General features: G+C 44.6%; 2 protein-coding genes across 2 annotated transcripts in view; both read left to right on the top strand.

Annotated features, from left to right (window-relative positions):
* The window catches only part of LOC142765835 (uncharacterized), a 32,957-nt gene extending 26,842 nt beyond the window's left edge, over positions 1-6,115 (top strand). Inside the window, exons 4-5 of the mRNA XM_075867639.1 lie at positions 2,005-2,139; positions 6,047-6,115. Coding sequence (XP_075723754.1) covers positions 2,005-2,139; positions 6,047-6,115 — 204 coding nt within the window. The remainder of the gene's footprint in view (positions 1-2,004; positions 2,140-6,046) is intronic.
* Positions 6,116-6,245: 130 nt separating this feature from the next.
* Positions 6,246-18,403, top strand: part of LOC142764755 (uncharacterized) — an 81,112-nt gene continuing 68,954 nt past the window's right edge. Inside the window, exons 1-3 of the mRNA XM_075865278.1 lie at positions 6,246-6,310; positions 11,516-11,643; positions 15,340-15,395. Coding sequence (XP_075721393.1) covers positions 15,371-15,395 — 25 coding nt within the window. The 5' untranslated portion in view covers positions 6,246-6,310; positions 11,516-11,643; positions 15,340-15,370. The remainder of the gene's footprint in view (positions 6,311-11,515; positions 11,644-15,339; positions 15,396-18,403) is intronic.

Here is an 18,403-nt window from a genome sequence, read left to right as displayed (position 1 = left end):
CTCTGCACTGCCCCATTTCTCTCCCAATCCCGTGCCTAACGCTTCTTGGGACTCCTCAAGGACACCCTTGGTTTTGCCGTAGGCGCTGGCCTGATGCAACGCGTGGACAACACCTGACAACCCTTGGCATTCGATTTCATGGTACACTCAGCTCAGGTGGCGGCCCTTTCAAAGACCAAGTGCACCGACGAAATCACGGCCGCTACCCCAACGAGTTGATCAGCTTATTCCAGCAAACCTCTCGTGATATACCAAACAGTGCAATACTTTCACCAAAATTTCGAAGTACAGAACTGCACCATCTATACTAAGCACAATCCTCTAACTTACGCGTTTTCTCAACTTCGCGACAAACTCCCACCTCGTTCATCGCACAGTTCACCACTGTCATCCAACATGTCAGCGGGAAAGACCAAGTGGTCGTTGACGCACTTTCTCGTGTAGCCATCATCAGCTCGGTGCAGATAATAGCGGGTGTCCTCACTGAGGCCGAGACCACAGACACCAAACTGCAGGAACTTACCTAGGACATGTCTTTAGTACAGCGACAAGAAGTCCCCATTCCAAGACTGGCAACCACAACCGTTTAGAACACGTGCATAGGACAAAGCAAGCCTTATGTGCCTCTATACCATCAACATGATCTTTAATCCTGAAATACACGCCTTACATACGTGCCGAGGACAGTCCCAGCTGTCATCTTCAGCCTTCGCGCCAGCTTGAATCCAGACATGCACGGTGTACATTCTTTCAAGTACTAGCAAAGCTCGTCTACAGAAACCACTTTGTCTCCTATGTAAATTTTTCGTAGCTCTGCCATCCATTATTTTAACGTCAGGCCCCACCGACTTCTTTGCCCAGATGCGATGCACCATCACAGCCTTACACCCATCATCTGCAGCCCACAACAAGCCCACACCTTTTGTGTACAAGAAGGTAGCATTCAGCAGGCACGCATTCCTCCGTGATGACACCGTCCGCTGGCCTTTCCAGCCACCCTGCAGTGAACCCTGCCTAGTCATTCTTCGCCATGACAAAATCTTCTGTCTGCGCTTGAACGGGACTGACGTCCGCTTATCGATTGACGGACTCAAGCCCACATACACCACCATGAACGAACCAGACAGCGCCCTTTCTTCAATCGGTATCTTTCCACAGCCACCTACGTCCCATCCTCTTCCTTGCATGACACGCTCTGGATGCCTGGTACACCTAGCAGATTTCTACAGATCTTGGGGGCTCTGCACTCTATGGGGGGAGGGGGGAAGGATGATGTGGTCAGCAGTGCGCCGAACGCTGCGCAGCCTCCGTGTCGTCACTGGTAATCCCGGCGTGACACAGCCACTTGCTGCAACGTACTTCCTATAAAGAACAGCGCCACCGAGTCTTCACGGGAGGCTGACGTCACCACTGGTGGCTGTAAAAACCAATCTGCTAAGCTCGCTTCCATCATTTCTCTGTTAGGTCTGACGAGAGTAGCGTGAGTATGCTCGATCTGCTGCTGTTCCTATACAACGAATGAACAGTGATGTTTTCAAGGTCGGGAACGAACCTTCCGTCGGCACGGCATCCCACACCTTTACAGTTCTCAAAAGTTACGCGATGCAAAAACCAACATTGCATTCTGAGATTTTCTTTGTATTTACTACTTCTATTGTATTTCCATCGTGCTCATTTTGATGCGTGTACCTCTCTTACTGAAGTGCACATTGTCCTAAGGGGTTATTATAGGTGAAATGAAATGAAATAGAATAAGCACCGAAACTTATGCTCTCCCATTATGTGCCCTGTTTTGGAAAAGACGATGGCAACAGCCTCGAAGTTCTTAGAAGGAAATTCGAACAAATCATTGTAGTCCATTTTCGCATGGAGTTACTCAGAAAAATTGAAACAAGGTAAAGTATTGCAAGTTATATATTCGCGACGCTCTATGTTGATAGAACGAGTAGAAAAAAGCAGTGGTGCGCATTCTAACACAATAACCCGCATATCTTTTGCGTCTAGGAAACAGAGATCACCGACATCTATCGTGAATACTTTGGCTACTTTTTCGATGGATTCAGCACTAAAATTGTGCCAGTCAATGTTAGCATGATACCGGATAAAAACAAGTATTTCGCTGATCAAAAAGATATTCTGGTACGTGTATTTACTCACTTTTCATAATTACAACATAGTGTGATAACAATGCATCTTTTTTCAATGCCAGTGCACGCACTTGCTCTTCATTGGGGGCCGGCAGTTCGCTTTAGTTCAGGGAGAGGTCGTGGAACGACGCCCCGTGAAGGGTATGGCTGCTAACGTCACTCGTGCGTCCGAGCGCTGCCCCACGAAGATACGATTGATGCACTTTGCCTCTTCGATATCATATGCCTGTCACGTTTGTTCCATCGTGTTCTTTCCTTGAGGCTCAAAGCAACGCCACCGCTGCTTTACAGCGCTCGCGTCACTTAGCACCACTTAAAAGCATTGGGTAGGGCAAAATTTGACAAAGAAATCATGTGTTTACTTTGCAATTCGGAAGGAGTATTTTTCGCACTCTAGCTTTTCTTGAACAGAATTTTTTAAATGCGAAGCATTAGTGGCGAGCTTCGGCGACATAGAGCATATCTATCTATCTATCTATCTATCTATCTATCTATCTATCTATCTATCTATCTATCTATCTATCTATCTATCTATCTATCTATCTATCTATCTATCTATCTATCTATCTATCTATCTATCTATCTATCTATCTATCTATCTATCTATCTATCTATCTATCTATCTATCTATCTATCTATCTATCTATCTATCTATCTATCTATCTATCTATCTATCTATCTATCTATCTAGACGCCTACGACTTTTAGCTCTCCTGGCCGTTTCGATAACGATATCCATACCAAACTTGGTATGGCATAACATGACTGTATGGAGAAGGTATTTGACTAGTCCTAACGTGAATTTATGACATGGACATCATGAATGTCATGATTTACATTTCATGCTGCTGCAGCTCTTGCGGTGGTTTCGTTCACATGACATCTGGCAAAACTGGTATGGTGTCATGATTGCATGGCAAACACAAGCGACAGACCCTAACATGAAAGTCATGACATGCGTGTCTTGTGACAACATGACTACATGCCAAGCTGATGAGGCGCTCATGGGTGTTTCGCTAGTGTCACATATACCAAATTTGTTATTAGGGTACGTGAATGGATGCCGAAGATATAAGAGCGGTGCAAACATGGTAATCATGAGATGCGTGTCATGTAACAATATGATTACATGCCACGTTCATGATGCGCTGGTGGCCGTTTCCCTAGCTTCACTTAAATCGAATTTGGTAATACGGGACGTGAATGAAAGACGAAGGTATGATACTGGTGCTAACATGATAAACTTGAGATGCGTTTCGTGTAACAACTTGACTACATGCTACGCTTATGATATGCTCGCGGCCGTTTCGATAGCTTTACATGCACCACACTAGGTATTACGTGACGCGAACGGACAACATAAATAAATGACACATTCAAATATGATAATCACAACATGCGTGTCATGTAAGAACATGGCTACATGCCACACTCACGATGCGCTCGCGGCTGTTTTAATAGCTTCACATATGCGAAATTCAGTATTACGTGACGCCAATGGATGACAAAGGTATTTGATTGGTGCAAACATGATAATCATAAGATGTGTGCCATGTGAGAACATGACTACATGCCACAGTCAAGGCGCCGATACATTCCGACGTGATGCGGTGCACGTGCTCACCGGCGTTGATTTCGTCTGGTCACTCCGGCGTTGCCACGCCAGGCACCGGTCCTGCCATGTACTCGCAGGTTCACGCCGTGCAGCAATGCTTTGACGCATGCGCGTTTCAGCACGTTCGACGTCCCTTCGTCTGGAAAAGAGGGAAACGCAGTGTTGCTTGGGTGCGAAATGAAGCATGTCGCATTTCGAGCCGGTTGCCGTCGGGCCGCGCCGAATAACGCTTATCGTGCCTGGCGTCAGACTGTAGAGTGGTCGCGTTTTGCTAACGTAGCTTTGCTGTGCCCAGCGTGCGCGTGCGTCAACGCTACAATGGTGTATATTGGGCCCTTTATGATACGCTCGCGGCGGTTTCGCTTGCTCCACATATGCCAAATGTGGTGTTACGTGATATCAATGAATGATGAAAGTGTATGACTGGTGCAAACACGATAATTCTGACACGTGTGGCATGTAAGAACGCGACAACATACCACTTTCATAGTGTGCTCCCGGCTGTTTTGTTAGATTCACATATACTAAATTTGGCATCACGTGACGTGAAAAGATGACGAAGGTAAACGACCCATCCAAACATGATAATATTGACACGGAAGTCATTTACGGCATCATTCACCTCCATCTCACAGCATTGTGCTGATTTCAAAGTGACACATTTGCGTTTCTCATTCGTGCTTCGCATATCATCGATTCCTACTGTACGTGGGATCTGCCAATTTTTTTCTTAGGATTAGTTTTTACAAAAGCAAGCAGTGGTGAAAATGCACCCGAGCTCAACGTTCTGCTATGTGCTCTGCGCTTACGGCCCACTGTTACGAAATAATCCAGTTTTCAGAAATCCAGAAATAACCCATCGTATCCAGCACATTAGGCCATAGAGAAACATATTTACATAAAGAGCGGACATTCCCGTGGGGCCCTGTGTCCCAGCTACTGCGCTGCTTCCAGCGCCACGAGTGGTTGATCAGACCCGATAATATCTTCAGCATAATTAAAATACCCATTTTTTCTTTCCGACGCTGCGATTTGAAACCGCACTTTCACGCGCCGAAAGCGAGTGTCTTTACCACTAGGCTACACACCCATTCTTCGTCAGATCTAAACAAAATGAATGTGCCTCCTTGTGCAAATCGAATGCAGAAAGACAACACTTTCCAGTCATATTTTTCTGTTTTCTGTTGTAAGGCATTAGGTTTCCTCAGCGGGAAATGATGTAGAGCGGATATGAAAAGTTGCAATTAATGAAATTTTTTCTTTACAAAAAATTGATGATAAACTTGAGTATTCAATGCCCTCCTGAGGAGGCTATTACATACCTTAAAAAGGAGTAAAAGTGAGCATGAATACGCCATCTAGCGGTTGGTCAGACCCTTTCTTGCTGGGCCGCGAAAAGGCTTGAGTGGCCTGTTTTTAGATAGTATAGCTTATCTATAATTGGGCGTTGTCATTCAGGAACCACTATGCTCGGACACACATGTTGGCTGCTTAGCAACAAAGTTGCCTCAACGAAATGGTATTTTTCACGGCAATCGCCATTACAGCCGAAAATGACATGATAATGACTTTCAACAGTTTGTTTCAATGTCTATTTAATTACTGTATTTTAGTTCAAGGCTCTGCGACACAAGAATGTCTGCACATGATATGTGTCCTACCATAAATATTCCTGCACATGATTGCAAATGTCTCAAGACACTTTCACACACATGAATATTTTTTGAATAACTGGTGCTGCAAGCCACAAAAAATAATGTGATTGCCCTTTATGTAGACCATATAAAGAAGAGTTGAAAACTAGGTCGGATGTTTTTAAGCACCTTTCAAGGTTACAAGGAAGTACCACTATGGGTCCAACACATAAAAAGAAATGCAGGAAAAGTCGTACCACATATGAAAACCAAAGAGTCGTACATAACATACCAAGATTGTTAAACACTAATTTTTGATGGGCTCCAATCAGACAACATATCTTTAAAATCCACACACAGTTTTTTTTTCATCCAAAACAGATGCACCTCGAGAAAATTTCTTTGAAGCCTTTTTATTTGTATATGTGTGCAGGTTTGTTTCATTTCGTTTTTTTTAAGGCTTTACAGTAACCAAGGTTACGTGGGGTTGTGATCGTGGTTTTTTGTTTCTGCCATGAATTTCAATTTTATAAAAATGCGGTCAATTGTAAGTGCTCTTTCTTCTGAGAACTTCTGCACAAAATACTATTAGTGTAGTTAAACGTCAGGTCTTTTGAGATTCTTGACTTTTTCTGCAATTCCTGCTCAAGGTAGCAGTGGTAGCAGTGGTGGAGTTCCTTTTTCAGCACTACTCTAAAAAGTCTCAAGTGGTCTCCTAAAATTTTCTGTGAGCATACAAACAATATGAGACAATGATATGAATATGATTCGCGTATGAGCTCTCATTTGGCATCACACCTTCAGAGCACCATGAATACTAATGTTTCTCTCAATTTTGTTTTCAGAGCAAACAGAAAATTCGTATTGGTATATTGGAACAATTCGACAAAAATGTTAGAGACTTGAAGTGCGACGTAAGTATACGTAAGACCATCAGTTGAGCAACAAAGAAAATGCTTTTGAGTGTTTTAATTATTGTACCAACGTGCCTCTCATTGCAGTGTCTCACAGCATTGCACAGAGCGGCGCTTTGGTAATTCATTATAACGCAAAGAATCCTGAGATACGACGGAGAAGTCAGTCAGAGGATAGGTGTTCATGCACTCGCAGCCATTTCACTAGCTCCACATATACTCAATTTGGTATCACGGGACGCGAATGGACGACGAAGGTAAATTAGGTGCCAAAACATGATAATCATGACAAGGCAGTCTTGTATGGCCTAATTTACGCCCGCCTCGTAACGGTGCGCTTATTTCAAAATGCCATATCAAACTTCCTGATTCGTGCTTCACATACACTTGATTTGCAATGTACGTGGGATCTGTCAATTTTTTTTTGCTTCGAAGACGAAGCGATGTTTGGCTAAAAGAATAATCTTAAGGGCCATTCACCAGGCCTCATAACAAAGTTTAGTTAGACCATGGAAGTTGTTGTGCGTCCAATGAGGAGTGTTATGCCACAAAATTGTGAACTCAATAAAGTTATTTCACTCACTCAATCAATCCATTACGAGCTGAGAAATTTTTTTTTTGAAGCGGCGCGAAACGAGGATAAGAGGAGGCGAGCTCGAAACCCCTTCCGCTTCCCCACGTAGCGTTTGCAAGCCAAACCTCTTCTCTACCCTCTTTGGCATCCGACGAAGTGGTCACGTGCGCGTGACGTGCCCGAACAGGCCCAACCCCCGATAACACGAACGGCATTTTTTCTTTGCCAGCGTTAGTTTGTGGTCTAATTCATCTTTCTGCGAGATGGTTCGGAAACGCTGGCTTAGACGCGGTACAATGGCCGTATTCGAGTTCTTAGACAGCGCGTCGACTTGCTACGCAAATAGCTTGGAAGACCGCGCCGAGCCAATGCTGTCCAAGTAATTAAACATGTCTGGACGGCTAAATAGATAGGTGTATCCGGCTGTGGCCTTTAGACTGGGCGGCGGCTAACGCCACCTAGCTATAAAGTTAGGTACTATCATAATGTGTTGAAAGATTGAATTTCACTCACACCAAGATTGTAGCCACAATCACTTAACCATCTCCTGGTTATTCATACCTGTTTAAGGTGCATTTTGCCTTCACTGTCCCTAAACCCTGATGTTTTGAAAAATTGCGTGCCACTATCTTGCACTATAAAGTGGAGCTTTTTACAGAACATTCTCAAATCTTCAACCGTTTTCTGCTCCTCTCCACGAGCACTACATAACTTGTCTTCCTTGTTGTCGGCTAATAATACTATATCATCTGCATACATGAATGCTGGCAATTACTGTTCAACGCGTTTGCCTTGCTTGGCAAAACAAACACTGAATACGCGTCGGCTCCCCTCTAATTCGGCTTCTAGTCACTGAAGATAGAGCATAAATAACAAAGGTGACAAGAGACATCCCTGTTGAAGCCAACGTTGTACTTCTATAGGTCGCGATATTGTTTAGAAAATTAGTTATTCCACCTTCTACATCTAGTGTGTCCAGTATTCCCACAAGTCTTCTTGAATCACACTATCGTAAGCTCCCTCGATATCTAAAGATGCCAGCCACAGGGGCCTGTGTTCTTTTAGGGGTGGAGCTCCTTATAGCGGCACCCATTCGTCCCTCGTAGCCGTTGTAGTGTGTAGTAAATATAACATTTTAACCTCCAAGGTGGTGCCGGTGAGAGATTTCTTCTTTGCGGTGTTGAACAATAAAAGATAGTGCTCAATGTACATGCCAATGGCTGCTAAGAGAAAATGAGAGACAGGAGCGTTCGGCTTTTAGTTAACGCGTACGCTGCGATACCATTTAGAAGCCATTGGCAACTAAATTCAGCACTATCTAACAAGAAAGGCTTGCTACGTTATACGCGCTGGGTGTAACCTCCTTAGTTTTAGAAAGGTTTAGCGAGCGTTGAGCCACAGTGCCATGAATACAATGAACTAGTATACACCATGAACTCGAGGCGGTTAAAGGTGGGAAGTAAGTACGAAGCGCCAGCCATAAGAAAGTAAAAGCCGAATTGCCTGTCTCTCATTTCCCGTTAGCAGCCATTGGCATGTACATTGAGCACTGTCTGACAGGAAAAGGTTGCTACGTTATAATTGCTGGGCGTAACCTCCTTGGTTTTAGAAAGGTTTAGCGAGCGTTGGGCCGCAGTGCCATGAATACAGTGAACTAGTAAATACCATGAACTCGAGGTGGTTAAAGGTGGGAAGTAGACCCGATGCGCAAGCCGTAGGAAATAGTGTGTGTGCCACCTCTCGTTTAGTCCTTGAAATGTCCGCGGGATGGCGGTGCTTCTATATGGAGAATATATGATGAAAAGATGCGAGATTGTGGTACTTGGAGTGTTGAATAGATGGACGAACGGACACACAGACAGATGCATGAATGGGTGCATGAACGGACGCATGGGCGGATGCATGGACGAGCGCAAGGACGGACGCACGAACAGACGCAAGCACGGACGGGCGGATGGATGCATGGACGGGCGGAAGCAAGAACGAATGGACGGACGAATGCTTCGCCGCACTCTCGATCATTTACTCCGTGGATATGCTGCCATTTTTTGCGCTTTTTCAATACACTGCATCAATGAAAACAAATTGTCCTCCAACCTCCTTCGTTTAGGAAATCCAGTTTGCCGTTTTCTCAGCAACCCCTCATTCTCCACCCATGTCTGTTGTCTTTTCTATCTGCATCACCAGCCTGTAAACTGCTGTTGTCACTGTTATAAAACGGTAGTTGTTTACATCAGCTTTGTCCCCCTTATCTTTATAGATCATGCTTATCCTGCTTAGTTTCCTCCCATTGGAGGCTTTGCCATTCATTATTGCTTTGCTCGCTGACTCTTTTATTGTTTGTTTAGATTACGGTTCTAGTTACTTTATTAGCATAATTGGGATGCCGACAGGGCCTGTTGATGTGCATATTAGGAACCCTCTTCTCTGCACTTTCCCACTCTCGTTGTACCAGTGGAGCCACTGCGCTAATTGGTACATCATCATTTGGTGTGGTGCATGCAGCGCTTTCTTGTTGTTTAATTTTTACTGTTATCCCTTTCCTTAAATATTTTATTGCCTCATCCCCTTCTAGTCTAACCCCTTGAATTGTAGTTAAAACTTTCCCTTTCATGCTTGTCTTATTACTCAGAGAATTGAGATGGTTCCAAAACTTTGCAGCTGCCTTTCTTTTATTTTTGTTCACTTCCGCCATCCATTGCGCTCCCTTTCTTCTACCACGTTCACTGATCACATTGGACGCTTCCCTTCTGTGACTCAAGAGTTGTCCCATTTTATTGCTATGTCATTTTCGGATTAACCACTGTGTTTAGCATACCTTTGCCCCCCTGGAGGTTTCCGAACGTCTTACTATGGCTCTCTTAACTTTTTCGCCACACCAGCTCTTGGATTTGTGTCTTCTTTTGCCGGATGATTTTATTCATACCTTAGAAAGCTATAACAAACACAATCTAGTCAGATTTGTGTACGTCTTCTCTGTGTTAGTATCAACTATGATTAGTTTCTCGATCTCTTTAGGCGCTCTTTCTATTTGCCTGGCTGAGTAAATATTACGTTGTGGTTGCTCATAACGTCTGCTTCTCATTTTCGTTTCTGTTCCAAAAACTCCGCTTGATACGTTTGCGATCACTACCTCAGCTTCTGTACCCATATTCATCTATGTTCATCACCCTTAGCCGGTCACACTTAGCCGTCTTCAGCGCGAGAATGCGTCGCCTCTCGTCGTGAAAAGAAAACGAAAATAAACAAACGTAACTGTTGTGTTTTCTGGCTGATTTCGTGTTGAAATCTGAAAACAACTAAACATTACTCACAATGTGGGCCTTGAGAAGTTTCTGATTGTGTGCAGATGACCATTTCGGCGAGATCCGATCTATCTGAGTGATTTGCTGAGCCACCATCTCGTTTGGACAGCAAAGTAGCCTGCATCGTATTTGTATACGATGTGGTCTTCTCGGAGCCGTCGATTTTGCCAGGTATACGTGAAAATTGGAATGGGACTTAGTATAGCTGCTGTCCATTTAGCTGTAAATTTAGCTGCCTACGGTGAGTTTCAGAACAAACCCAATAGATGAGCACATTGAGTAGGTGAACGCGTAGGAGCATTACTTTCGTTTCCACGCTGTCATCCGGTCAATGCGCTGACCACAGGGACACGCACGCATCCGAAACGCCAGCACATTAGCACGCATCTTTGTACAACTCATGGAATGAAATGAAAAAAAAACACGCGCATTCGTTTATTGCGTCCTGTTATTTATCTCAAGTTTTATTATTCTCTTCAAGCAAGGAATTACATAAACTGCGCATGTCGTGTTAAATAATTTTCGCCTTCTCACGTGCCACCGCTAGAAACGTCAGAGCACAGTTGACTACGTATACGACAACGTCACTGCACTGCCATGAACGTTGGCCATTTATACGTGTATGTCATGCCCTCATTCTGTGTGCGCGCACCCGCCAAACGAAGGATGATCAGCGTTCTTTTTGAAATTTGACGCATTTTCATAGCGGGTAGCGTTGCAAACTTTGGCAGACGTGGTCGTGAACGCAAAATCTACGCATTGCGCTTGTCAGCTCGAAATTGTCAAACCTGGCGAGTTGTCTTTTAAGGCAAGGAAACAGAATTTTGACGGCACATGCTTTAATCTGGGCATATGTCATATGAAATGCGAAAGTAACACATGTTTTTTAAACTCAAAGATTACAATTTTTAAAATGCCACCGTAGATAGTACACTAGATATTTATTGGGTATTTAGTTATTTCAGGTGTTTAGTGTTAGTATTTCGATACTGCATGAGTGTACGTTCACTGTAGCAGGGAGTGATCAAGAAGAACCATCATTCTGCATTGTTTAGTGACGATGACCACCCTATCTGTGCGTAATAAATGCGCAACTTCAATGCCATCTCCACCATCAGGGCCATGAATTTCAGGCACAAAGTGTCCTATAAAGTGTTCCTTATATTGTCACAGCAGTGAAATACCTTTTGTTGCTCGGAGAGTCAATCGCCCTTATACGCTCTGTTTGCCGTGAAGGTAAAGCTTTTTCGTTCAAAGTGTTAACCAGCTTCGAAAACTGACTGCAAGTGTTTTTCTCATTCCCTTACATATTTCGGTGACGTACAGGCTGTAATCAGGGCTGCAGCGGGAGATCCTGTTGAAGACGTTGGCTTGTACAACTTTGTCTACGCAGTCAGAGCCCGCAAGATCAAACAATGGACGGCACGCTTCACTAAAGTGTCTACTGACTACGAGTACGTAACAAGGTCACTAGTTGACAAGAAGAACGCAGAATTTAAGAAAGATTCGCAAGAGACAAGCGCTAGTTAGAAATGTTTGTTTCACAACGTTGTCATGAAATATATATATACATGTGGCACATCCATGGATGCGTTTAATGATTGAAAAAGAAGAAGTGAAGATGATGACGGATTTTTTTTTCATCAAACGCATTTTCGGATGCGTCAAATGTGTTTCTTTTATTATTTCTAAGTATTGCTTCTTGCTTGTATATTTTTTTGGCTGTGGTGTTGTTGTGCTAAGGAAATTCTGTCAATATGCACCAACTATAGGTATTCAAAGAGTCTTTCAAGTCACTTGGTTCTTTTCTATAGTCAGCCCTAGCTGATTTCTTGCCAGTGTTGTTCCACCAGTGTAGTGTGATGCAGTGAGTGATGGAAAGGGAAGTTTTTGGGGTATTAGGAGTAGCAGCCTTGAGCAGGCTATCACTCTGGCCGACCTCTCTGCCTTTCTTTAAATAAACCTGTCTCTCTTTCCAGGGGTAATAGGAAGAGAGAAAGTTCAATAAAGGAGCAAATGGGTTAAAGATATCATAGTGGAAATTGAGAAGGAGAAATGAACATAGGATGGGCATGTAGCACTTAGGGAAAATGAACGCTGGTCATTATGGTAACTGGCTGGATTTGAGAGATAGCAAACGCGTGAGGGGAAAGCAGACACTGGAAATCAGGTGGGAAAATGAGAATATGAGGTTTGCAGGTATGACACCGTAGCAAAAAGCACGGAACCTTGTCGATTGGCGGAACATTGTAGGAGCCTTTCACTGGCAGTGGGTGTAGTTATGCTGATGATTATCGAGACGAGTATAACCATTATATTTGCTAGCAGCGGCAAACAAGGCTAACGAAAAGCAGAAAACTACAGCAACAAAAAAGAGGACACTTGAGCTTAGTCTCTAACAGTAAAATGCAATAGCGTAATTGGACCCTATCGCATCGCCAGCTCAATCGCTAGCCTAGCTTCATTTGTTAGTAGACACCTCACCCTGGCTGCAAGAAAAGGTACCTCTGCGTGCCACCAAAATATCGAAGAATGCCTATAGCATGTACAGTTTTGAAATGCCCAATATGACATAATTCTTTTTCTTGTCAGTTCACGTTGTACCCACTACGCGTACCTAAGATGAGGGGGGGGGAATGTTTAAGTTTACAAGAAGGAAAAGAAAAGAAAAGTGAGCCCCGCAATGGTCTGCATCAGGGTGCGACACCTCAGCAGTAGCCCACAAGAGATGGGGGTGGGGAATGATTAAAAGAACAGGAATAAAGGTGTAGAGAGAGAAAGAGAGATGAGGAAAGCCAGAGAGAGCGACGACAAATTGAGGACATACATAAGATGACAGGCGCACTTATATAGCTGGACACGTTGTAGATACTGTTTTTAGTTACGGTGATTAGCTATGTTTATGTGCTTTCTAGTTGGTGGGCTTGCAAACCAACCAATCGTTGCATAGTTCACGTGTTTGCACGTCTAGTGTGATTCAACGCTTCTGCCGCGCAATAATACGCGCGTTAACAACACTCTTTGTCCACTTATAACATTTAAGCTTGGAAGTTGCTCCGTTGTAGAACGCCTGCTTGCTACTTAGAGGTCCTCGATGTCTTTCCTAATCGAACCGAAGACTTGTTTTGTTTGCATCTACCTTCAGTTTTCGCTTACGGACAACGGTCATTTATTGTTCACAACCAACGACGTCGACGCTGACTTCGCACTTTCTGCGAAACGAGCTCTTAAACGCTATCCTGTCAAAATACATGGGCTGTTCCCCTTCGTTAATGGGGATGGCCAGCAAGACTGCATAATACAACTATAGATGCCAAGGCACGTAAGGTGCCAGAAGAGCTCATCGCCATCTGTCTGGCCCCTTAAACGCAACGCTCTAGTTGCGCCTTCAAGCGTAATCAAATGTATTTACCCTAGAGGGAATTGTAGATCTACAGACCCTGTAGGGAAGAAGCTCCTTAGGCCGTGGGCCGATCGCTTCCTCCTCTGTAGTAGTTGTATGTAGCCACCTATAGTCTTGACTTGCACAATAGATGGTGTTATGTGTCCTTGGAAATATTATATCTGGATGGCATTAGTGGTTTTCACAGCATATTCTCGTAGGGAATGATGACAATTGTGGGAAGCATCCGTCCGTCCATTCACCTGTCTGTCCATCCACCCGTGCTTCTTTACGTGCTTCTGATCGTACGTCTGTGCATCTGTCCATCCATTTTTACCCATACTTACATCCGTCCATCTGTGTGCCGGTGCGTTCAACTGTTTGTGCTTCCACCCGTTCGTTCGTCCGTGCATCTGTCCGTTCGTGAGTCTGTCTGTCTGCCTGCCTGCCTGCCTGCGTGCCTGTCTGTCTGCCTGCCTGCCTGCCTGCCTGTCTGTCTGTCTGTCTGTCTGTCTGTCTGTCTGTCTGTCTGTCTGTCTGTCTGTCTGTCTGTCTGTCTGTCTGTCTCTCGGTCCATGCTTCGGCTCATATGTCTGCCCATCCATCCGTCCGTGCTTTTGACCATCCGTTCACCCGTCCATGCGTCGTGCATGAGTCCGCCTGTCTAAGTCAATGCTTCCTTCTGCGTTCGTCCTTGCTTCCGTACATCCATCCTTGAGTCTGTCGATACGTCCATCCTTGTGTCTGCACGTAGTTTTGTCCATGCTTGTGTCCATCCGTCTGTGCTTCCGTGGTTCTGTCCACCCGGTCGTGCTTCCCTCCGTCCGTGCGTGCTTCTGTCCGACCGTCCGCGCGGAAGCACGGATGTACGGGCACACGGACGCACTCTTCGCCCCTCTTATCGTCATTCACTTCCTGAATATGCTGTGATTTTTACATCTCTTTTTGGTGTGATTATGAAGCACTCCCCACCTTCGCGCCTTCTGCAGTAATTGATAAACGGACAAGATTTAAGGGGGATTTCGCTCAGTCGCGGACCGAAATGAATGATGGTGGTAGAAAAGTCTTCAAAAGTAGCTTACCTGTGTTTTTAATGAAGAACTTTTTTAACACTCATTTCTTTGCTGTTTTTGACTGAACCGAAGGAAATCCCCATGGGACATTTCATGCGTCATGAAAAAATGAGAAAGGCGTTCCTCGACGGTTCCAACAATTCGTGACAACTCAGTATGCCATTCAGACGGCCATGCTAAATGTACTCATAGATCATGCACATATACAAGGACTTCCAGACCTTGTGTTCCTAAAGAAACTGCTGCCGTAAGATACTTTAGTGGAAAGAGATTGAGAGATGATAGTTTGACTGCACGTAGGAAAGCGGAGAGAGGATTAGCGCTGGCCCGGTTATGGGCTCCTATTTCACCTGTGTTAGAAAGAGGAATTTCAAGGTACGTCACTCTGTTTCTCGACATTTAGGAATCAAACTTCGAACTTGATTTCTTCATTTATACCTATAATGGTGAAATTAACTTGTGTTTTCAAAGTAAAGTTTAAGCATCTCGAGCGATTAATTGTTTCGCTTTTGTCCGTCGTGGGGACGGTGCTTGACTGCTAACACGATGGTCGCTAGTTCGACACCGGCTGCGGTTGTCGTGTTCTGAGAGAGGCGAAATGGTAGAGAATCGAGTAGTGTGTGGTGTCGGTGCACGTACGCCCAGCTTTTTATATAGTAGCATCATCTAAAACGTTTTCTTGTATAACTGTGCAGCAAACCCGAACCAAGCAACTTTGCTTACGCAATGCACTTCATCAAGGACTACATGTGTAAGTATACCTTCCATGACATACCCCAGTAAAAAGCTTGTAACTTTAGCAACGTAATCTCACAGCGTTGATTTATTCTTCTGGTCTTGCGAAAAGGTCTGTTAGAAGCGATGTCTTCAATAAAAACAACTATATTAAACAGATTTTTGGGAATGCAGAACAACGAATAGAGGACTGCACCTCATGGATCACCGTTTGCTTTCTGTAGGAATACTGTTTTTCCGTATAAATGAACGATAAATATTAATGAAACGGGCGCGAGGTTGTGGTGTATTTGTAGACTGTCCAGAAGGGCCAATCTTTTCATGTAAACTCGTCTAACATCAAACAACTTTTCAATCAGCCAATCCCAGTTATCGAGCTTCCTGTGTTGTGGGTCAAGTGATTCGATAACCAAGGCAACCGTGAATTATAAAGGGTACTTTAGTTAGCACATCGACCCTCAAAGGCTGTTGGAGAAAGAAAAAGAATCTACACTATCATTGTTGTAAACTCTGGTCAAGGAAATAATGTTTTGCTTTTTATAGAAAAATCCGAGGGTGCAGAGTAGTTGAAAGCCTATTGACCAGTTAATTTCTGGAACAACATTCTTATGTAGAACTGCTCTTCGAGAAATTCGTAGTGCGCTAGCCGGTGTGGAGGTTGTTATTCTTGCCTTTCGAAAGCCATTTTCATTTGTCTGTTGAAAAGTGCAAAATATTTTCGGTATTTCATTCTGTCTCCGCAATAGGCTTTTTTTTTCAAGTCCACTAGTGCAGCCAATGGGCGTGCAAGTGCTTATGAGCATAGTTGGTATGCCGCAGCAGCCGCTGCGACGAGCCCGCGGGCCTCACGCCTCAACTCTTCTTTTGCCCCAGCGCTTCTCGGCAAGGTGTGATATATTATCGCGTGATTAACTTACAAACTTCAGCATTTGGGGACACTGGCCTGTATACGTATTGCGCTTGTCATCCTGTTCAATCAGCTGAGCGGCTCAGGAGCGTGAGTTAATTATTATTATCCTTTAGCGTCAGTCCGCCTTGAGCATACATGGAAACAGTACAACTGAGTTGCCTAGAAAGTGCAGGCACCATTCATAAATTCACGGATGCAATGGGAATCAATGTCCTTTGATGCTCTTTACGAGTAAAATGTACAGTTCTGGTATATTTAAAGAGTGGCTTAGAAATAAGCGCAATTTCATAAAACAAAATATATTGAATAGACCACTGCGCGCCGCTCGCAGAATATGGATCTAAACACCTGCCTTCGCACTACAACTGCAGGTTGTAATAAAGTCTAAAAGAAAAAAACGAGCAGGAAAGAAATACGCACATCAAAACGCTCACTCATGAGTGAAAGGTTATCGCCCATGTTAACGAACATGCAAACGAAAATGGGGGCGCAGCATGCATGTGACAAAGAGGTGTAAAATGACTAACAACCGAGGCACGTGTTCACAGGGGCCTAATGAAGTGAAGTTTTTTACGTTTTAATGAGAGCAAATATTATTTGATATAAACAAGGTACGGTGCCTTTATGATACGTTTCCGAGACTTCTCGCGTGGTCTGGTTAGGGTTCTCCGTGGGCATGCAAGACTGTGCAAGATTACCAGACATTTCAAGGTGAAAATAAATTTGCATGACTGGAAATGCGAGGTTCGATCAGATGGCTTCATTCAGTGAATTTAGTGCCCTCTGAGGCGCGTGTTGATACATCAACCAGTCATACCAACGCATTCTCATATATGTGATTATAGGAGGAGTTTGTTTAGCAACTCTTGCAGAACAATTGAAAGAACAATCGGCATGTCTCTCATAGTACTTCTCTCTGCCCACTGCAGACTCTTGCGACCTTTTGCGTTCCACGGAATAAATGTTACTAAGCTTATGTTGAGGAAAACACAACCCTAACATCGTATCGTTTCCCGACTTCCTTTCAGACTGTGCAGAACGTATGCATAGAGTAACTGCAGTATTCCAAGTTTTTTGCGGGGAAGGTCGTTTGAAAAAAAAATGCCCGCAGCTTCCCTCGGGGGAACACTGAGGAGGAAGCGGAGCATATAATTGGTTAACGGGGTGTTAAAGTGCGACTTACTTGGGTCGATGGCTAAATTGGTTAACGTGGTTGTGAAATGGGGTGTTAAATTGCGACTTACTTGGGTCGCTGGCTAAATTGGTTAACGTGGTTGTAGGAGGGGTGTTAAATGAGTGAACACGTACGACACGTATGCGAAAGGGCGGTGTTTATTTATTGCGACGTACTTTGAGCACGATGGCTTTTAGATGCCACTTTGGCCGGCGCTGGTCGAAGGGACGTCGATCATTGCGACCTCGGACGTCGATGCGCCGTACAAACCAACCGACGAGCGGCAACTGAGCGAGCGAGCACCGACCTTGAGTATATATACAGCGCGACGGCGCATGCACTGTCAGCTGTCGAATGTTCGAGAAGGGGGAGAAGCGCAACGGCGCATGCGCGCGCGTCAGCTGCCGATGTTCTCGAAGCGCGACGGCGCATACGCGCGCGTCAGCTGCCGATCTTTTCGAAGCGTGACGGTGCATGCGCGCTACATTATACAGCTAGCGAATGTTCGTGAAGAGGAGAAGCGCACGCGGTGTGTAGAGGAGGAAGGGTGCACAGATGGTGGAGGAGTGAAGCGCGCGCGGTGTGTAGAGGAGGAAGGAATGCACAGATGGTGGAAGAAGGAGGAGGAAGCTTGCGGACGGCGCCGCACTACAAGCCTCGAGTATTAGATGCTCCGCATCTAAAATCCTTGTTTGAAGTGAGAAAGAGGTGTTCACAAACCGATGCAATGTGATGTGGGCAGGACATCGCGCCTTTCGCAGCTGGAACTCATTTAGAGTGGCCAAGTTTTTTTAGGAGCGAAGCTCCTTAAGGCATGGGCTGTGCGTCCCCTGTATGTAGCCACCTCTCGTTCAGTTCTAAGTATTACGCTAGCCACCGCCCGATCTAAAGGGTACAGCCATATCTATCCGTCCATCCGTCCATCCATCCATCCATCCAT

The sequence above is a fragment of the Rhipicephalus microplus genome, chromosome 6 (assembly GCF_043290135.1).
Source record: "Rhipicephalus microplus isolate Deutch F79 chromosome 6, USDA_Rmic, whole genome shotgun sequence".
In the NCBI taxonomy this organism is placed as follows: domain Eukaryota; kingdom Metazoa; phylum Arthropoda; class Arachnida; order Ixodida; family Ixodidae; genus Rhipicephalus; species Rhipicephalus microplus.
Note: the sequence above shows the minus strand (reverse complement) of the source record. Positions and strands in the feature narration are given on the sequence as shown.